Raw genomic sequence first — 23,011 nt, forward strand, 5'->3', positions numbered from 1 at the left:
CATTCTAGAGTTTGTTTGTTCTTTTCCCCGTCAAGCCTGGCTGCCAAAGTGGCTTGGGATTTTGCTTTGCCTTGGGATCCGTGCATTCGGACCCCTCCCATATTCCCGTAACTTCTAGTCAACATATGTTCCCCAAAAGCATTGTGGGACTGAATTCTGGGAAACCTCGGGAAGAATTATGACTCACTCTCCTTTAGTGTTATGGAAGTCCTCTCTGCACATGAGCTGTGATGGTGGAATGTTTTACATCAGTGCATCACACTGAAACTGCCTCTGAGGGAACAGTCATTCATAAAATAGGAAAAAATATAATTACTAGGGGAAAATATAGAGCCGTCTGGTCCTTATCACAAAATAAACCTTGACATGTGGAGCAGGACCCAGATTTTTTGTAAGGTTAGATACGAACATTCACCCCCATGATAAAGAGTGAAAGTGAGAGATATGCTGTCAAAATTACCACAATTGTTGGTACTACACAAAAAACAATAATGATAGATTAATATGAAAACACATTTAAACAGTGTAAAATATTTAAAGGGATAATCCACCCAAAAATTCTGTTATCATTACTCACCCTCAGATTGTTCCAAACCTGAATAAATTTCTTTGTTCTGATGAACACAAAAGAAGATATTTGGAAGAATGTCAGGAACCAAACAGATCTCATACCCCAATGACTCCCATAGTATTTATTTTCCATACTATGGCAGTAAATGGCTGATGAGATCTGTTTGGTTACAGACATTCTTCCAAATATCTTCCTCTGTGTTTAGCAGAAGAACAAAGAAATTTATACAGGTTTGGAACAATCTGGGGGTGAATAAATGACAGAATTTTCATTTTGGGGTGGATTATCCCTTTAAATATCTTACAGTTTAAATGTGTTTTCATATTAATTTATCATTATTGTTTTTTCTGTAGTACCAACAATTGTGGTAATTTTGACAGCATATCTCTCACTTCCACTCTTTATCATGGGGGTGAATGTCCGTATCTAACCTTACAAAAAATCTGGGTCATTTTTGGGTGAACTATCCCTTTAATAGATGTTAAAACAGTATCAGTAAAGTATTCTGAGTAAACTATGGTTGATTAATCCCTGCTTGAAAAGAAAAAAATGTAATGATTTTAATGGTAAACAGCTGGTTTATAATTTTAATTGCATTGAAATCCATTCAAATTTGTATTGTTTTTTTTCTGCAGGGGTTTTTATAAGATTTTAATTTGAATCTGAGAAAAGACAGATAAGGAAAGAAAAATGCGTAATTTTGCTTGTTGTGTGCGATTTATGCTTTGCATGTCTGCGTCGTCGCCTCGTCTTCGACAGGAAACTTTCTCTTGACACATTTGCGCTCAACTGTCAAAGCGTCACCGGAAGTCCAATTCTAAACAGCACACGTCCCACACGAGCACGTGGGCTGAGCTGTGTTGATAGATCTGCCTGTATCAAAGTGGTAAAAACGGCGGTCGGATGTTGGAGTAGTGGGGATGTGGTTGGTTTTTCTGTCCTTCATAAACCGATTATTATAAATAATCCACTTGCCGAAACCAGGAACACAGTAAAATTGTGATCGCGTGCTGTTTTAAATATACAGTGTATTATTCCAAAGCATTTGACTATGTATTCATATTGCGAATACTTTTTACGTTTACCACGACTGTTACACTGACTGTCCAATTTATTTAACGGGTTTCGCTTTGTGTGGCCGCACCCCCTTTCCCCCGCCCACCGATACTGCGCGACGCCCAGTTAGCTTTCGGGGTCTCCCCGGCTCATGAATAATCATGAGCGCAAATGGGAGGAGCATCGCATGTGACTCAGGCGTTGGGTCATATAGTCCGCCCGCCCCCCACTCCAAGTATTAATTTACATTTGTAAGGGTCCCGTCTACAACTGAACGGTTTCCAGGAGTGAAGAAAACAGATTTAATAGACACACCTTAATAAGAGGAGAGGTTAACGTTTAACGAACTGATGCTTCTTCCTTCTTTTGACGTCCACACCAAGTCACTTGCTATAGAGAAGTGCGCTCGGGATTGAATTCGAGGTATGTGTGTGTTTCAATGTCTTTTGTTTATGGTAGTGTAACTGAGACGCGCGTTACTGGAAACAATGATTGCGAATGCAAGCCCATGATGCACTTCTCATAGTAATGCATGTATCAGACAACGAGTCAAACAACGACCAGCAGAGCAACAAAGCGCTCAAAATCACACGCTTGAGAACAATGGCAAACAAATGTTAAAAATATTGTTTCACATGACTGGTACAAAATATTTGTAGTAAGTAATATGGAATATTTGTTGTAAGTTTAATTTGTAATCATTTGCGCTATTGTAAGGTAACTTTTATATTGGTTTGCGTCACATTCTGAACAAAAGATATGTTATTACATAGATTTTATTGGATGACTGCGAGTTATGTTAGATTATATTTAACATACAACATTAAGTAGAGTAAGAGTTCAGGAGTCGAATAGGGCAGGAATTCAAAGCACATGGTATGTGTCATGTCATGGCTTGTAGAACAGTATGTCTCATTCACCATACAGTCAATGCTTTATGCTTTGTCTTACACATTACACCATCCTGTCACACTGCAAGGTACAAGACAACGTTAAATAATCATGTTTGATCAAAACAGAGGTGTCATGTTTAATATTAATTCAATATCAAGTCCAGACAAGCATAATCTAAATACACGTCCAGTACTCTTGTAGATCGGTTTGTGGATATTTCAGTAACCTTTATAATGTTCAATACGATCATACTAAGATGAGTTTCTGTATTGGAGGGATGTTGGGGGTAGGGAGAGGATGGTCCCGACCACATGTGTTTGTCATTTGGAGGCTGTTTTGTTAAAGCGTTACATCTGTTTTTTGATCTTTGAACTAGTTCCCCCATTCTAGCAGTGAAGTCTTCCTTCGTTGGGTTCCCTTATCTATATCTCTGTCACATACATGTTATCGTTCTCTATGTGGTTTCAGTTCTGTATAACCGTGTGACAGTGAGAGTGAGAAAGACATACAGTCATGATTTTGGACTTCCCGTACGATGATGCTGTCCCCTGCCGATGGGTAGTACCAGAGTAGAGAACATGAGTGGTTTGATGTAGTCATGCTGCGTCCTCGGTTTCAAAACAGGTTTTTCGGACTTCAAGTCATGGGTTGGTCACTTCAAGTTGTGTTGCCTTCCTGTTCAAACCGTCCTGATTGATGTCCTCACATCAGCTCTGCTTTATGCAACGCACGGGGTCAACCCAGGTTAACTGGTTATGTTTCTTTTGCAGTGGTGTCATACTTTCACGCAGTTATTCTGAAAGGAATAGGATGCACTTGTTAGAGAAGCTTTTTGTTTTCCCGTGGGATTCTCTCGTGTACTATCACCGGCTTCTAAATGCATTCAAATATTAAAAATGGATATTTGGTTAGTTAATTTCCCAGCAAAGTGGAAGTGCCCGGGAATGTCCATTGCTGGAATGACCTTTTTCATGCTCCTATGAGTCAGCATCACACTGAGATCAAGACTATGCTGTTTATTGAACGCATGCCAGCGCGCATTCATATGCAGAATATTGATTATCTTTACAAACATGTTGCTTTAGATGAACATCTTTCCGTTTATGGAACGGCACGTGGGGACTTCTGTATATGTGCATTGATATGGATCTTTGTTTTGGTCTGTGCGTTCACGTGTGCAGGCGCTCATGTGTGAGTGATGCTGAGTGGGCTTTGTCCTTTTGTTATAGAGCTGTTCTCGATTCTTTTGTCCGCCTATATTTAACTAACTAATACATTCACCTTTGCTCAGTCTCGTGTAAATAAACCATAATAATACATCGTTTTAATACGATGGCGCATGCGCTTCTGTCAGCTCTCCTCATTAAGGCATGATTCAATATTCATGTATGATTTGAAATGTTTACGTTCTTTGTTTCTCGTTGCCATGGATTTCTGCAGTGACGTTTTCACTCAAGGGTTAAGAGTTGCTATGCTGTACTGTATTGTGTTAAATATGAAGATGATTTGAAGAATGACTAGACAAACGTTAAAATCTGTTGTTGTGCTTGTCAGAAAAGATGTGCTCTGTGAAAGTGTTGTGTTTATTACGTACATTATTTTGTCAAACTGGTGCTTTTGTTTGCTCGTGAAAAGTTTTTCCCAAACCTGTAATTATTTTCTCAAGATTTGTCTTAATGTTAGGTGAGAGCTGGAAGAGGTCAGAGACATGAGATAATCTGCTGTTTGTAGGATTATGTGTGATACAGAAGGTTGTCCTAAACCGTTGTTAAAGGGACAGTTCACTCAAAAATTTAAATTCTGTCTTCATTTACTCACCCTCACGTTGTTCAAAAGGAAATAATGTCTTCATGAATTTCTTTGTCCTGTTGAACACAAAAGAAGATATTTTGAAGAATGTAGGAAAGCAAACAGTTTTTGGGCACTTTTGTCTACCATTGTCATTTTCCTACTATGGTAGTCAATGGTGGCCAAGAACTGTTACAAGCATTCTTCCAAATATCTTTCTCTGTGTTCACTCTCGAGTGAGTAAATGATGTCAGAATTTTTATTTTTGGGTGAACCGTCCCTTTAGGTATATGAATGAATGTGTAGTAGTAATGCAGTTTTTGTTTCTTTTCAGTAGTAATTTGGTCATTAAACGCCTTATGAAGAACTGTGCATAATCTGTAGTATTTGCATGTTGTTTGTGCATAAGTTTAAGGGTGTTTGCGTGAATCATAGATCTGTGGAGTAATCCACACACGGACAGCTGTCTGTAAATCCTTTAGTCATATCTGTCCAATAGCCAGCCGGCTGACATTCTGTTGCTGCCATTGATTTTTTTCCTTCTTTAAATCAAACAAAGAAGCAAAACAATCAGATATTCCTTAATCTGTCTCGGCTCACATGGTCGAAAAAAATTCATGGGACGGAGAAGCAGGGCTATTTAGTGTAATTCATGACCACAGGATAAATCACAGATCTGAATTAGGATGTCATAGACTGAAATGAAACATTCTGTTTTCATGCTGCTCTATTAAAGCGGTCGAGGGGTATTGTTCCATTACCTTTGTTATAACTACATTTTTATGGTTTTTTTATACAAGTAATACATCTGGATGCTATTTAGTCTGTTCTTTTTAAAGGGATATTTTACCCAAAAATGAAAATTCTGTTATCCTTTTGTGAGAATGAGAATGTCTTTCTTCTGCAGAACACAAAGATATTTGGTAACTGAACAACAGCTGTACCCACTGAATTGCAATGGTTTTGTACATGGGTACCACCGTTGTTTGGTTACCAATATTCGTCAAAATATCTTCTTCCATGTTGTGCAGAAGAAAGAAAGTCATACAGGTTTGAAAGGACAAGAGGGTGAGTAAATGGTGACAGAATTTTCATTTTTGGGTGAACTATCCCTTTAAAGCATTACTGTTCAATTTCTAGGCTGTTTTGGATTGTTGCTAAGGTGTTGCTAATTGGTTTCTATGGTATTCTGAACTGTTGCCAAGGCATTGCCACGTGGTGGTTGCTAGGGTGTTCTAAGTTGCTTGCTGGCCTAAAACAAAATAATCTTTTTTTAATATTTTTTAATATTTAATTTGTATATTTTTCAAAACATGATATCTTTATTGATTTAATATATTATTTTTTAAATATTTTTTGTTATAATTTTATCCCTAGATGTCTTTTCTGCCACTAAACTTGTTCTCTGTTATTTAGATAAACCACAGATGTCATGTCGACACCTGTAGTTCTCAGTTCATGTGCCAGGTCAGCGGTCTTCTTGTCTGTCTTTCACAATAATCAATGGCAGCAGTTGGCTTTTTCCTTGATCACCCCTCTTAGAAGAGTGTGTGTGTTTGCGTTTTTAGAATTTCCCCTATATGCACCATGTGTGTTAAAAATATGCTTTCATTGTAGATTTAGTTTTGGTATATCATTTTTTTAAGTGCCTGTTTTGGCATTTGTACCAAATTTACTCATAAATTATGAGATGAGGGAAAATGATGGATTCGAAGTCACATCGCCCACATGAGCGGCACCACATGTCACTGTGTCATAGCATGTGACATCATCATGGCTCATATGAGCCTGTGCTGTCCGCTGTGTCGGTTCTGGTGTGCTGCGTGGTTTTCGTGACATGAAACCAGACATTATTTAAGAATCCTAAATTTCACATCTTTACCCACATGTTTCCAAACATACATTAGCACCTCTCGCACGGCCTTTACCGTAATCTGTGACCCAGCAGGTGCTTGACACAGCTGAGCGGAATCAATGGACCCTCTGTTCGGCGGCCTTAGTTCTATAGAACGCAGTTGCTGGATCCCTCATATACATACTGGCACACCTGACCCGTTCTGGACAGTTGCTGCACCCCCTGGGGGCCAGCTAATAAAAAGGAAGTCTCAAGACAAAAAGGAAGTACGTCACATCGTTTACTTCCGCGTTAAAAAATAAGGTGGATGATACATTGTAAACTCTGAATAATCTCCATTCGTCTTCTCTTCTTAGAGCTCTTCAGGGGACACACAACACATGCTTGCTGCTATCTAAAAAAGAATACAATTTTAAACCATTCTTTTCTATGATCGTACACACATCGGCCGCACCCAAGTTACATAGTTCACCCTAGACTACAAATAACCTCGACAAGGCTATTTTTTTATTTGCAAGTTTGTCTATTTGTGGTTTGACAGTTTGAAGTCTAGACTAGGGCTGTCACGATTATTAAATAATCGTCTCATTGCGATTGTTTGACCTCATCGCGATGGTTTCAGATCATCGCAATTATCGCACATCTCTATAGAAGACACTAGGGGGAGCTGTAGTGCATCTGCATATTGCATATTTTAGTGTATCTATGGTTACTAAAGCATGGTAATACTTGTGAAATGTACCACCACAACACAATCACTTAAAAAAAAAAACTAAAACATACAAATTACCTGCAGTACAATTTAATATTATTTAAGCAAATCTCAGTGTGAAAACCAGTCTACCAAAATTTCATTAACATAGAAATGAACTTTTATTGTAGTCTTGCAAGTGAGAAAAAAACAGACTAGAAGCTTTTCTATGACTGATAGTATTTTAATGGTGGCTTCAATTCACACCTGATCAATTTGGCGGTTGTATTATTGACAGGTAAAAGCCTAAACCTTAAATATATGATGACCCAATTTTTTCCGATGTATTTCCAATAAAAAAACATAGTCTTGTATTCAGAACAATATGGTCGTTTCAATCGCTGAATCAAAAATGTATGAGAATTAAATGTCAAAGCTCAAAAACAGACAATTAATCGTCATAATCGCCAAAGCCCTAAAACAGACAATTAATCGTCATAATCGCAATGATTTATTAGACAATTAATCGTCAGTCAAATTTCATAATCGTGACAGCCCTAGTCTAGACTACATGTTGTTTTGTAACAGACTTCAGCCTTTTTAATCTTGCAGTTTATTATAAGTGCAAAAACATTTGTATGTAACATTTGTGTAAACCATGTGTTCTGTGCTTAACCTCCGACATGCCAGTTTTAGTTTTTTGGTTACACAGCTGAAGGTATAGAAGTGCAAAACCTGAAAGGGCAAAAAAAGTTTTGTGTGGTTGGTTAGTGGGTAAACGTAACAGGAAGTTGGTTTGAATTACAGTTACAACTACAGAAAGCGGTAAAGATACGCATGAGCGTTGGACCGTGAGACATTATCACGGATCAAGATGGTGCGATGTTAAATATCACATCCTGTCATAAAGTTGCCCCACCCAAACAATGGAGACACAAAAAGTTTGTGGTTGGAGATGTTCACCTGTTGTCATGCAAATAAAATGAACGGTGAACGCTGGAGATTCTCCGTTTTTCAAATCAGTCACATGGATAATTTTATATCACTGATGTCACTATATTTTCTATTCTTATGTCAAACCTATAGATTCAAGTCACTAATGCTTGCCTACAGGACTATCACTGGATCTGCACCGGCATACTTTTACACACTCCTACACCCCATCAAGAACCCTGCGTTCAGCAAACCAGCGGCGTCTTGTCTTGCCTTCTCAAAAGGGCAGTAAATCGCTTTCCCACTCATTCTCCTTCACAACTCCTTCTTGGTGGAACATTCTTCCTAACGCGGTCCGGTCAACCAGATCAACATTCAAAATACTTCTTAAAACCCATCTCTTCTGTGAATACTTGACAAATGAGAGAAAAAACGAAAAAAAAACCCACTAACCCTCTCTCTTTCTCTCAACGGGTCTTTTGCTGAAACTAGTAACATTAGCACCTATTGTATTATTGCTCCTGTATGACATATCGCTTATTGCTCCCTGTAAGTCGCTTTGGATAAAAGCGTCTGCTAAATGACTGAATGTAAATGTGAACCCTGGGGTGGTATTTGCATGCAAATCCACTGGAGGAAGTTATTGAACCGCATTGGGCGTGGTTGAAAGCCTTTGCTATGTTTTAGAAGGTTTTTAGAAGCTCATAATGCAGAAGCAAATTGCAAACTTATGCATCGGACAGATAATTTTATCTACAATTTATAGTGCATTCAAGCTATACATAACCTGGGACTCGAACCCATGTGCTTCATTAGAAAGTCTACAGGAATTTAGCCACATTTATGAAAAACGGATATCATCAAATCAAAACATGTTGGTGTATCTGTTCAGAAAAATGGTTATATTAAACGATATGCTAAATAAAATGTAATATTAGCACAAGCCAATATTTATAAAATGTTTAAAGTCGAGTGGTCTTATATAGGACCACACGTTGACATAGAAACATGCAGGCCATTTCCTTTTCTCAGTGTGTTGCAGTGACCCAGCATCTCATCACATGACCTTATTCTCTTGTGGGTTACTTAAGGTCAGGCTTTGAAATGTCAGAGGTCTTTTACTTGGCAGGAACAGGAAATAAGAATAATTCCTATTTCAAAATCCACCTATGTACAGCAAGAGCCTCTTAAGACTCAACTGTAGCTTCAAAACAAATGCATCCTGTTATTTTCTGTGGCGATGCGCAGTTTTGTATATCAGCTGTGATTGTGATGTTTTGTTACAGCCACCAGGGGGCAGCACAAAGTGAAGCTAGAGATTCAGATATTGTGTTGTATTATTTTTCTGTCAATACAGATGCGGGTCTGTGATTGACCAGATTTAAGTGCACTGTAAACCTGAATAAACTGGGAAAACTCAAAAAATTTGAGTAAGCAGAACTGTCAAGTTTTGAGTTTGTTGTACTCATGCATGTTAATTCCTTTTCATTTTGAACATTTAGTAAGACAACATTTTTATTTACCGTTAAATAAAAGAAAGGTCTTATTGAGACAACCTAAACATTTCAGCTGCATCAACAAGTAACAAACAGCCTTCACAGAGAGTGATGTAACACACATGACTGCAATGGCACCTCCCACAACCTAAGCATAAGCAGCACTCTTCTGAACGATGGCAACCCCAAAAGTCAAAAATACAACAAACTCTTCTAAATATCCAAGATAAACAAGGCTTTTTCCTTTCTAAAAACTCATAAAATAACAATTGATTTCAAAATTTACTCTCCTAATGCAGTCGCACGCAAAGCATGCTGGGAACTGAAATTCATGCTGAACAAATCATCTTGAATTAACTTGTTTAAATTAAACTAACTTAAATATTTTGAGTTCCTGTAACTAATTCTTACTTTTAAGTTAGTACAATTTTTTTTATATAAAATTAAGTTTACACTACTTAAACTATTTAATGATCATTGCATCGCACTCTCTACCGAGCGCTTGCACAAATACACACGGAAGCGTTTGAAAGTCTATCAAAGTAAAAATCAAACGCTTCCGTGTGTATGTGTAAGCGCTCGGTAGAGAGTTCGCGATGCAATGATCATTTCACGCGCTTCCGGGTTTGGTTGCGCAAGCGCTCGGTAAGGAGCCATTCAAAGACATATCCGATAAGCTTGGAAACACAATAGCCAATCAGAGGTCTTTCATAATCTGTTCAACAGCGCTCAAAATGATAGCGGGAAATGCAAGTATGGTCACATTTAGTACCGACTGGTACCGAAGTTTGGTATCGTGACAACAATAGATGGCTTGAGATTGTTGCTGTTTGGTTTTGTTAAATTACGGGTAGTATCAGTTTTTGTTGTTTGTAGTTTGACTTGAGTTGCAATTATTGTCTTTTCGGCATGTTTCCTGTTTTTATTATATGGACAATAGACTCCAAATTTTCTTATTATTCTTGTATCTTAGTGTTATAGAAAGTTATTTTATTTTTCATTTGAATGCATGATTTAGTGAAGACGATTTTTTAGGTTATCGTAAGTCTGACCTCTGACACCCCAAAAGGAACCAGTTACTGTCTCTCCATCTCTCTCTCTCTTTTCCTCTCTCTCTCCCCCCACCCCACCGTGGGAACCCCCACAATTTATGTGCTTCAACATTTTCCGTTGGCCCGGCTAAAGGAAATGGCGAAACTAACACATTTCAGTGGATTGTCATCTGTGTTTGTGTGTATGTGTGTGTATACATTTGTGTAACGCCCGTGTGCATAAAAACATCCACAAAAGCTTTTCTTTGATATTTAACCTGGAATATTTTAATCCGTGTCGGATCTCTCTAGCGTTAGTGGTCTAAATCATTCCTGTAACTTGGGAAAAACAGAAGGTTCATGAGAAAACGAGTGGGAGAAAGCCATCATCTGGAGGATAGTTGATACGAATTGATACTCCTGTGGTCTGTAAGAATGGGGGTAGGGTAGTTCAGAATGTCTTTATGCTGACAATAAAGAGTGATTTGACCAATAGGGGGTTAAAACTGAGATTGCAGTTTGGAAAAGGGTGTAAGATCTTATAAAATAAAAAATCAAGGCATTTATAGGCATTAGAAATGAACAGGTTATAAACAATAGGTGAAAGTGACAATGTGCTTGTGAAAGGGGTTTTGGGGATTAGGGAGGGGGGCTAATGTATCCTCCTGCTGCCTGTAAACGGTGCCCAATAAGGGTCAGATGGTACCGTAGACTGCCAGCTGCTCCCTGCTGCATTCTTCCTAGTCTAGATCCCTAATGAGGGCTTGTGAACAGGAACAAAGACATGCCGTCCTCATCCGTGTAGCTGTGTGCAAAAATATTCTACAAAATAGCATATTTTTCATCTTTAACATGTGACCAAAATGGGAACATTATTGCTTTTTTGGGTTTGTCTCCTGTTTCCTGTTATTGCCGCCCCACGTGTGGACTCTATTGCAGATGACTGGAAATGAAAAGCTTGATTGATTGAGGTTGTGCCCGCCCTCTGCTCTGTGCGTTTGTTGTAGGTTGTAAATTGCAAAATTGAACAAAAGCATAGGGCTTTATAGAGCTAGTCGCTGAAATATGACAATCAATCAGATTAAATATGCATTGACATGTCATGTTAGTAGGGTCATGTTTTAATCTTGTGATTTTTGGATGTCAGTCATGTGACTACACGGTGATCTAACTATAAACACACACATCCAAATGATGTCATTGAGGAGCTCTTGTTTGCTCTCGCTGGGATTGGATATTGTTGTGGCTGGTGTTGAAAGGAAGGGTGTATAAATGTGATGTTTATATTTTCTCTCTTCTGAAATACCGCGGTCTGTTATTCTGAAAGTGTGTGGGCATGGGAGTTTACACACATGCTGTGTTTTTGTTTCTAAGATGGAGTTAATAAAGGCCTTTCAAGTCATGAAGTTGTGAAAATAAATGTTCCACAATGCCAGTGAGCAGTTTTATTTATTCAGCATTCAACAGTGCCTGAAAATGCAGTCCAGAAATGACACATTTTTGTATCTTGATGGGGACTTTCCATTGACTTCTATTTTTTTATGGAGCTAATGATATTTTTATCCCTTTAACTCAAAATTTGACCTATGCTGAAAGAACAATGTGATATTCAAGAACTTGCTAAATAATGTGATGTGAAATTTATGATACGATAATAAAAAGTTTGTAAATTATATGAACGAAAGCATCGCTCCATCTGCATTGACCTAAAACGTATCCTGCATATCTTTTTAAAGAATTAAAGGAACAGTTCACCCAAAAATGACAATTTTGTCTTCATTTACTCACCCTGAAGTTGTTCCATAAATTTCTTTGTTCTGCTGAACAAAGAGAAAGATATTTGGAAGAATGCTTGTAACCAAAGGGTTCTTGGCCACCATTGACTATCATAGTAGGAAAAAATGCTTTATACATTTCTTTGAACACAAAAAAAATATTTTGAAGAATGTGGGAAAGCAAACAGTTCTGGGGCACTTTTGACTACCATTTAATATTTCCTACTACGGTAGTCAATGTTGGCCAATAACTGTTTGGTTACAAGCATTCTTCCAAATATCATTCTCTGTGTTCAACAGAACAAAGTAATTTATAAAGTTCAGGAACTACTCGAGGGTGAGTAAATGATGACAGAATTTTTATTTCTGGGTGAGCTGTCCCTTTAAAATCATTTAGTTATTACTAACCTTTGTAATATGCAAACATGCACATTTGTGATATTTTGATAATGTCCATGTAAATTAACCCTCAAATCTTGTTAGTTGTCTCTGCACAAGAGTATAATATTGCAAAAACACAAAGCAAAGGTTTAAGTTGAAGCAGGGCGTTCTTAAAAGCACAGCTGCTTCAATGTTTTGAAACATTTATGCAAATCTGGATAATATGCATGAATGCCCATATGCAGTATGATGTCCACTACATGTACAGTAAAGTGTTGTGAAACAGGTTAACAAACTAAGAACCTGCAAACAGATGCCTGTCTAACACCCTCAGGCCTTTTTGTACTTAATGAGCTAGACATTTTACAAGCAACCCCTGCAAAGTTCTACAAACATAAAAAAAAATGCTCAAATAGTATTTGCAAATTAAAAGAGGTGGTTCTATACAAAGTCACTCTGAAAGTGTACTGAAATGACATGCAGGTCTGGCATGTTAACACTTGGCTTTGAACCCGGCAGTTTGTGTAGTATTGTGGTTAGGGGTGGGCGATCTGATGATCTTTAATCGCGATCGATCTTGAATCCACTTTTCAACAGAATCGGGAGGATCATGATTTTGTCTGTCGTCAAAAACAAGAGGTGTGTTTGACATCTTTCAGCCCTGCACAGACCCATTGGCGTATGACATTGAAACATTAGACAGAGCGGCTTGTTTGTGTGAAGTGTGTTTGTCCTTGTGCTTGTTTGTGTGTGACGTTAATCGATGGCGCACCGCTAATTTACTTAGTTTTAGTCTATATTTGTGATTGGCTGCGTTGAGTTCATATAGCCTATATCTAGAGAAACTCTGAAACTGAAACTCAAGCGTCTATTGTGGGAGCGTCTTCACAAAGACCCCTCAAAATAGAACACATGTTAACGTAAAGGCTCGAATGAAAAAATACTGTAGTGTTCTATAGTATTTGATATAGCAAATTGCGGTATTCTTGTTGTAAATTGATCAACTATAGTATACTTTAATATTTACTATAGTAAGGTTCAAAAACACTATATTATCTAGGAATTTTACTGCAGTTTACTATAGGCCTAGTAAATATTATAGTATAGGCTACTACAGTATTTTTTTGTGGACAAATATATTACTATTGTATACTAAAAAACGGACAACACAGAACAATAAAAAATGGGTAAACTAAAAATGATATGGCCGTAATTGATCCGTTTGTATATAACATTAATGTCCTTTGTTGTTAACCAGTCTATTTATGTGATGATCTGCATTTGTGGTTTTTAAAGATGATAACAGACGTTCTTGTGCTACCTGTTTGGCCTGTGCTACAAAACTTAAAACTTTAAACTTCTGTAGCACCAGTGCTATGTGCAAAAAAGTGAATGTACAGCCCTTTATTTCAATTCAGATCGTGGATCGAGATTCTTTGTTATGAAGATCGTGATATGCTTTTTTGGGGAGATCGTCCAGCCCTAATTGTGGTGGTCACATTTTCAACAGGGTTGAAAAGTGCAGATCTGTAATTAAAAACTAGAAACTTTTATTAAATACACTTGCTCCTGGTGAAGAAAATTATTTTTTAAAAAAGCAATGCATAGCAACCACGCTCAGAATGTTAATGCATGAACTTTAATGGCCTGCGATTCACACTTTTCTAGTGTGAGTATGTTTATAGAAACAATCAGTTAAGATCTTGTAAAATAAGGACGTGTTTTTTTTTTTTTTTTGCGAAACCCCAATGTTCAACACGCTGCAGTGGCAACAGTAACTAGATTTAATCTGAAAAGGAAGTTTGACTACAAGATAGAAAACATGCTTTTGTAATTAAGCTGTTTTCACCCACAGTGGTCGAAGTTTCAGCATGAGGTCAGTCTGCCGTCCTGCTTGTCCCCAAGGTGTTCTTCATGAACACATAATGCAATTACTGGTTATAAATACATTAAGGTGATATACAATATGCATGTGTAAACATGTCATGACGGGAAATACTGAAGACGTTGCTATAAAACTTCATTTTAGCATGTGTATTGCATACCAGTGACAGTAAGGCAGTGACCACATTGCAGATGATGAAAGTTTTAAAAAGAGAGGGACAACATGCACTTTTTTGTGATACTACTAATGAATCTTTAGCTATTTTTTGATGCTGTCCATTTTTTATATATTGACTTGATTTAAAATAATTTATTAGCGTACAAAACATTTGCCTGTACATTTTTCATTATTGTCAAAGGTATATGCGTAGTTCTTTAAAACTTATGTAATTCACATGACATTATATGATAAAAATGTGGCTTTAAGTTGGCTTTTAAGGAGCTCAAAACACTTCCCACGGGATTGCTTTATTTTACTCTTGAGGCATTCAGAAAGTCTTTGTGTTCAGCAAAATTAAGTTAAGAGGTGCCAGTAAAAGGATTGTTTTGCGTCACTGGGCTCACGGCTAGTTGTTGGCAACCTCTAGCGGCCATCAAGTGCATTACACAGCGCAGATGTTTTCCACGTCACCCAGACGTCATGCGGCGAATGACATCAAAGTGGATCTGCGCAGCGCGCTTGCAGTCGAAATATGTTTTTTGTTTTTCTTCAGTAAACATTTTATAAATGCGTTTTCTGTCATTTCCCTATTTTATACTGTTATGTTTATGTTATGCTTGTTCTAAAATAAAATAACAATGTCTGTAAAGGTGCTTAACTACAGCCCTGTAATCCATTTCCTAAATGAATCAACGTGTAAACTCACTACAGTAACCGTTTGAAATGTTTCCATATCTGGAAGCAAAACTGCTTGAATATTTGCTTTGGGAGTGTCTATCGTGTTATCAGCGTATATTTGAGGCTAGACTCTTTGATGTTTATATTTCGCAAGTGATGAAAGATTACCAGAGATGTTTGAGGGATGGGAGGGCTGTTGGGTAATACATCAGGCGGAGTCAGAAGAGCGCTGTTTACAGAGCACATCTCTCCCACACGTTCAGAGCTGCTGAGACTTTCATTCAGTTAGAACAGTATTGCGCTTACCTGAGGTTTTATTCAGACGCAGAGATGACTACCATGTTTAGATACCCCGTGTTTCCAGTCCTTCCAGGTGAGATTTGAGATTAAAAAATCTGCATTCTTTAACATAGTTGGGTCACACACTTTGTATTTGTTTCTGTTTTTGTCGTATTTACTGAGGACTATTGCACTATAATGTATTTAGATTAGTGTACGTTTAAGTTTAACATAAGTAAATACAGCTTTTTAATTGGCAAAATGTTAGTTCTAAATGATACATGCTTGCTTGCTTTGTTAGTGCAGAACTTGTAAAAACCAGTTGATGATGAATAATTCTATTTATTAATTGTAAATCGCTTGGAAATAAAGTGTCTGCTAAAATGAGGAAACATCACAACCATGTGAGATTAATGTCACATGGATTTATTGTCTATTCTTGCATGATAACGATAAGATTAAAGGGTAAGAGAATAATACCTTTATTCATTTATTGCAATGCAAGTATCATCGAAAACAAAAGTCTAGATTTCATTATTTAATAATCATTATCATAAATATATCATATTAAAATAAAGCAATAAGCCCCAAGAAGCAGTGGGTTACAGTGCATTTTATAACAGCTAAGGGCGTTGTGGCACGAAAGGGCTTATTGCATTATAAAACGGATATTCCATATGCGTAGCATGGTTTCATAAAATAAAGTAAATAAAAAGACATTTAGGCTATGTAATGCGGTCAGCCGTTATAAATCGGGGTATTTTATAACGGCTACGAACTCGGCTCAGCCAATCAGAATCAAGGACCAGAACTGACCCTTTTATAAACTATCGTTTATGTGACTAATGGAGTTGGTTGTAAATGTTGCTATCTTTGTAAACAGTAAAGCGTTGATTGATAAATTGTTATTATGATAAAGCTCCGTGTTCTACTCATGTGTGCAGTCTGTATGTTTACAAGGTAATAATAGAACATGTACTGTATGCACTGTTGAAGGACGTTCGGTTCTCAGTACATTGTTGAGGTTCTTTGCCTTTTATTAAATAAAAAAATGCCCACAAATTCTCTTATAATTGACGAGGTTTAATGTTTCAAAATCATGGTGTCATTTCTGTTTCTCTCTCAGGTCTGGACCCGACAGAAATACCAGAGGGATTATCTCGTGTGCGGAGCATCATGGCCGAGCCGGACTACATGGACGGGGACAGTGATGAGCTGATCAAACCCACGAAACTCATCAACCCGGTGAAGACTTCCAGAAACCACCAGGACTTGCACAGAGAGCTTCTCATGAACCAGAAAAGGTGACTCCTGTGGTTTTGACATTAAACCTCGTTCATCATAATAGTTTTCCTCACAATGTCTTAATCTCATCTTCGAGATTCGAGACTTGTTTTTCTCCTCATGCAGTGTCATTATCGTCTTCACTGCGGACGTGCTTTGTTCAGATAACGCTGTGTTCCCATATGACCATATACAGTATAAACTCTGTTACCATATTGAGGATTTTATGGAGAAGCCGATACCAGTCTTCATTGCATACATTTTTCTTATCCGATGAATAATGTACAGCTAGCTAATCATTAGTTCAATAAACCAAGACAGGATGATCACGAACCTTGAATAAAACTGCGAAATCTTAGAACACTCATAAGGGGTTTATTTTCCGATGATGACCTGTTACTGCTATTGATCCATCTTATTACACAGCTTCTTACCATATCAATAAATGATTTGACTTTACAGTTTAATGATATTTGACATCCAATTGACCAATCAAAAACAAGTATTATATAGAGCTCTGCAATACATGGATGCTAATGTGGCATTTACAGATGTCTTCTGCTGTTGCATATTTAACAAATGGATTCTTGACAGATGATGCTATCTAGGAGGCTCTCTTTACTGGTCTGTCTGTGTTTGTGGCCTGTTTCTAGGTTGACAAGGACTAGGAAAACATGCACTGGAAACAATAAGTTTGTTTGAGTCATGGGTTCGAGGCATTTCTGTGTATGTGTTTCTCCCTCTCAAAGTCATTGCTGATGAATTGTAACAGCATGGGAGGAGACATGCGGGTTATAATGTAAAACGTCCTTTTTCATTTGGAAGTTATTAGGAAGATTCCTCGGAGGTTGAAGTTGTTCTCGCAGCTTTGATTAGTCACAGCACAAGACGTTCGTGTTGCCAATAACACGCACGCAGACAGATTATATAAACTCCTGTCCATTTATTCTCACATACCACTGTTGTTTGTTCTCATGCCAGTCTGTGTTTGAAATATTGTAGACACATTAGGAATCAAATCTAGTGAATCTGTATAAAAAGTCTCATTAACATTTATGTTAGAAATGATGGTACATTTTTGTGGAATTTGTTTTATACTTTTGGGTACAGGAGGTACCTAAGGGATACCCTGATGCCATCCGAAAAAAATGAATTTCTTTCACAAAAAGAAGATATTTTGAGAAATGTGTCCATACAATGGAAGTCAATAAAGTCCAATGAGTTTTTTTTACCAAAAATTCTTTAAAATATCTTCTTGTGTTCTGCAGAAGAAAGTCATAAAGGTTTGAAATTACATGAGGGTGAGTAAATTATAATTTTCATATTTTTAAGGTAAACTATCACTTCAAACATATACTCACCGGTTTTACTTGCTTTTAAAAAAAGTGATGCTTTTATAGGAATTATTTGTGTATATGAATGATTTATCCGTTTTATTTGGATTTATTGCAATGATAATGCTTAATTATATCCAGAATGAGATCAAAATAACACATTTTAGGTATTGTGTGGATAAAGATACAGGTTATGCTATTGAAATCCCACCACACAAAGACTGCAAATGACTTAACTTTTGTTAAACGTCCCATCTGGGTTTCTTTTCAAAGTAAATTCGCCTTTTCTCACATATCATTTTCCCTGATTGATCCCAGAATGATCTCAACATGTGCAAGACGAAGAAGCTCAGGTATCTTTTTAGGGAGATGGAAAGCTACTGAGTGAGTCTGTTTTTTACCCACAATATTGTGCTGCTGAATAATATGAAATATAATTCCTTTTTAGTCTTATGAAAGGCGGGTTGAGCCCACCTGATGGGGCTGTGAGGGTGCGTAAGACGAAAAAGGTCTGGAAAACACAAGCCTGGAGATTATACAGAGACTCGGAAGAGGCTACAGTTTCAGTCTTCACCGACACATACTTGACTGCAAGTGCACGATTTGTTTTTGGGAAAGAGAACATTAGCATCATCTAAATGGGATTAGTTCCAGATGTGGTGCTCGGAGAGATGCTAAAAGATCTAGAGTTACATAAGAAGGATTACATCATCCCCTAGACATCCAGCCCACCCTTTTCTTTCCCTGTCTTTCTCGCCCCCCCCTCTTTCTTGCCCACCCTGTTGTACACAAGTACTCAAAGTGTGTCTGGATACTCGTAATGTTACGAAATCTACAGCCAGGCCAGAAGGTAAAGAACAAAGAGTGATGGAGGTCACACTATATATAGTCTGTTGCATCATATATTAGATAATGCATTGAGTCTGGGGTGGGGGGCAGGAGTGAGCTCGGACTCTTTTATGTAATCAAGGCCAACCCGTTTCTCTTTCTTTTACTATCTTTATTCCTCTTAGTTTCTTTCTCACATTGAAGTTATTTTGTCCAGCTGTGATGAGTAACCGGTACTGTTATGTAATCCCTGACTGCATACATTGCCATTCCTGTAATTGCTTTTACCTTCATTTAGTCATACGTGGGCTATTCTGTTCACAAAACAGCAGATTGCAATCTTTCCATCCAAGATAGAGCCATTAAATTGATAGTGTCGAACCATTGGTCAGTTCAAAAGTTCATTTTAAATGCACGGTTATGTCCTATAATATAACATACAGACCGTTTTACAGAGCCAATGCATTGTTTACCTCTAAAGAAAATGTGATGGAAAGTAAACTATAGTCTTATCAGACGAAATCACGTGTATGACATACAAATGTAATCAATATGAAATATGACCTGAATTGTAAAGCCATAAATAGTGTCATGGTTTTCCAGTTTCTGATTGATTCCTCTTATCAGGCTTGTGGTACTAAAAGCACCTTTATTATTTCCACAGCTCATATATGCTGTAAATAACTAGCCAAACATCTGTGTGTTACTAATGTTTGACGTGCTGTTGTTTTCAAGTGGAAATGTGAAGCACACAGTGCAATATGAGTTTCTCAAGCTATTGTAATGTAATGGAGGAGGGAGAAAGTGACACAATGTTCTGAACGTAAATTAGTGACATGACACAGAAAATAAGGACGGGCAGCTGTGTTTATAGTCTCCGCTGGGAGAGGTGTTCAGAATTTTTGGGGTATTCCCACCTCTGAGGCATATTGTTATATAACCTCTGGCCAAACCGCTGAAACACTGTATCTCATGTGTCCAAAGCTCTGATATTCTCATCATTTCCTTTTTTGTCTTTATACAAGTCTAGACAGGTCTACAAGTTTTGGCGAACGAACAAAATGAGAAAGAAGGCTACTAATCTCTGCCATGAATTAGAGCTGGGATATGGTCAGAAATATATATTTTCAAATATATCAGCCAGTAAAATCCCAGAATAGATAGAAACTGAACAGAATAGATAGATCTATGATATGTATCAATACGTTTCAGGAAATTGACTGATAAAATGCCAAGAAAACATTTTTGCAAATTCTAGACAAAAATATGCAGATAGATGCAAAAATACAACAGGTTTTGATTGAATTTTGACTTTTTTTTGTTTATTTTTTTATATTATCCTTTGATATTTTTGTAATATGCAGACAATACTGTAAGTAGACCATACAAAGGTTGCTTCTCTATTTAGGGTCAAAGTTACTGTTTTCTTGACCAACGGCTTGAAGAGAATTGTTTGAAACCTTTAAGAAATGTAAATTATTTTTGCCATTTTGTTTGGTGGCACTAGTGGTGCCCATTCTAATTACATTAGATCTTGTTTTTACCTTCATTTCTATTTTTAAATGCATCTGCTCTCTAAATGTTATTGCATCAACCTGTGTTTCAGTTTTGGTTTATATGAATATATTGAACTTCCTTCAGTCTTGAAAAACATGAGGTCAAGTATTACACAACTAAGCAAAATACTCTAGCCATACTTACCATTTTCTAACTATAAAATGCACCAAGTCATCCATCCATCATACCGGATTACATTATGTGGGGCAATCAGGATTTTCACAGAGAAGATCACAGTCGACACGCTCATTATGTAACGGCATGGATTATTATCTCTAAACTGTGCTACATTCTCGTCTCCACTGATCTATAACATTGAGTGAAAAATGCCGTCATGGGTTTGTCGCTTAATAATAACCAAAAATAATATTGCTGACTCTCCCGTTGTCTCCCTGTTTTTCTTTTTTGCAGGGGTCTTGCGGCACAGAATAAACCTGAACTTCAGAAGGTGATGGAGAGGAGGAAGAGAGAACAGGTGATGAAGTCTCAGAAAGAAGAGCAGGAGGCTCACAAGAAGAGATCAGACCTTGAGATTGAGCTCATGAAGAGACGAGAGACACTTGAACAGGCAGGTCTCCTCCCACATAACACGCACACACATTATTAGTATATCCAGAAATGATTGACCATCTTTTTTCTCCATTTAGCTGGAACTGGAACAACAGAAGATGGAAGAGGAGCAGGAAAACACTCCAGAGTTCGTCAAAATGAAAAGCAATCTAAGAAGAACCAAACAGGAGGTGGATAGCCAGGAACGTGCCACTTAGAAACGGTTCCCGTGGCATGCGTGTTGACGTGACAACTAGACTGTGGTTTGTGGGGATTTCCTGGTGTTCCTCCCCCATGTGTCCCTGTGAAACAAGTGACTAGAAGGGTTCCTATTGCCTGCTTGCAAGACACAACCAGTATTCACTCGCCTCTTTTCCTGAACAACCATCACAAATAAAGAGGATTAAAGAATAAATAACACGCATACATGAACTCTTGGCACATGGTTGCGGCCTCTTTGCCACTGGTTGACTGGCTTCAAAGAACATGCATGGCGGAACAAACACAGTCAAAACCATTTGTTTGTTTTTTTGGAGGGGCACATATTTTTTACTATTATTTTTATTTTCAAAAGCCGAAACGGGACACTGGATGGACTCTTTCAAGCCAAAAGAATACGCTTTTATTTATGTTCAGCGTAAGGGCTCTTCATTTCCAAGAATCACATTCTCCTCTTGGTTGGTGACTGAAACGTAAACTAAATAGGAAATTTCATTGCAAGTTTTGCTCATGTGACGCACCATGTTTGCTTTTATAAATTGTAATATATGTGCGATCCCTCTGCTCATAAGCAATACTAGTTCTAGGTTCGTGAGTTTTCTTTACAAATATTTTGTTATACCTTTTTTAAAATGAATATGTTACTAATAAGTTAATTCATTTTAGTTCAATGTGATGTTACATCTGATTTTTCTTCTCTTGAATGGTAGCCGTTTGCAATCAGAAAAGCTAGAAGAGAACATTTAAGATGTTTATAAATGAAAAGAGACACATGGTTTTGTGTATTGAGCCAATAAATAACCACTCCTTGTGTTCCCTTAAAACGTTCTTTTAATAAATATTATTTTATCATGTTGAATTCTTTTTTCCAATGTCTATATGACCAGTTAGTGCAAGTAATACTACAGATTGGATATAATTTATACAAATGAACGTCTTCTAAAGGAACTTTACTCCGTATTAAAAGTGAATGAGAGAATGTAAACTTTGAATGAAGAAAACAAGGTAGGAGTTGTTGAGTCATCTGGCATCTGTGCATCCCACAAAATAAAATTGTCCTTCTAAAAGGAATAAACATTGAGAATACATGACTTTAAAGTGAAGGTGATGTTTTGCTCTATTAGTATTTGACAGTGCAGAAAACAGTGCTTAAGTGATGTGAGAATGAGGCGGTCATTCACAATATAAATAAACCGCTTTAAATAAGCAGTAGAAATGAAAGCAAAACTAAACCTTGTGAATTCTCATTTCTTACATAACTGCAATGTGGGACAGCTGGTAGAAATTGGGTTAAGAGAACTAAGTTAAAGACTGTGAAAGTATGAAGGTTTTAAATTGTACAAAACACGAAATAACAAGAATAATCTGTTTTCTGCCATATCTGTCGAGCAGGGCGCTCTGGATTATCTCACACTCTTTAGGGCATTATGTCCTAAAGAAAAATGTTCACTTTCTGACATCATGTTCAAAATATGATGTATTGATTACGGTCTCTAAAAAACATTCTTTATGAAATAAGGGTGCATCTTTAAAGAAAAAATCCTATTCAGACATTCTATTTACATTCTTTTGCACATTTTATGAGTCTTAGACTATGGTATGTATTTAAAAAAAAGGGGGGTATAAAATTTGCATAGTAAAGATGAGAGGTAGCAGCGTGATACTCGTAAGTAACAGGTCCACACAGTCTGTCCTGGCAGGCAACACGTGGGGTACCCTTTATCCAGCCAGCACCATTGATTTCTAGTTAATAAAGAAGACCTGTAAC

The 23,011-nt window shown here is 37.3% G+C and overlaps 1 protein-coding gene across 2 annotated transcripts; it reads left to right on the forward strand.

The window, feature by feature from the left end:
* Positions 1-1,876: 1,876 nt before the first annotated feature.
* On the forward strand, positions 1,877-22,475 carry fam107b (family with sequence similarity 107 member B). Of its 2 annotated transcripts, none has more exons than XM_057348433.1 (4): positions 1,877-2,050; positions 16,599-16,776; positions 20,887-21,043; positions 21,123-22,475. In XM_057348433.1, the coding sequence occupies exons 2-4, from the start codon at positions 16,649-16,651 to the stop codon at positions 21,240-21,242; spliced, it is 405 nt and encodes a 134-aa protein (XP_057204416.1). In that variant the 5' UTR covers positions 1,877-2,050; positions 16,599-16,648; the 3' UTR covers positions 21,243-22,475. The 2 variants fall into 2 exon arrangements, with proteins under 2 accessions (XP_057204416.1, XP_057204415.1); XM_057348432.1 differs by lacking the exon at positions 1,877-2,050 and adding an exon at positions 15,402-15,566.
* The last annotated feature ends 536 nt before the right edge of the window (positions 22,476-23,011 follow it).

This window comes from Triplophysa rosa, linkage group LG12, assembly GCF_024868665.1.
Source record: "Triplophysa rosa linkage group LG12, Trosa_1v2, whole genome shotgun sequence".
NCBI classification, from domain to species: Eukaryota; Metazoa; Chordata; class Actinopteri; order Cypriniformes; family Nemacheilidae; genus Triplophysa; species Triplophysa rosa.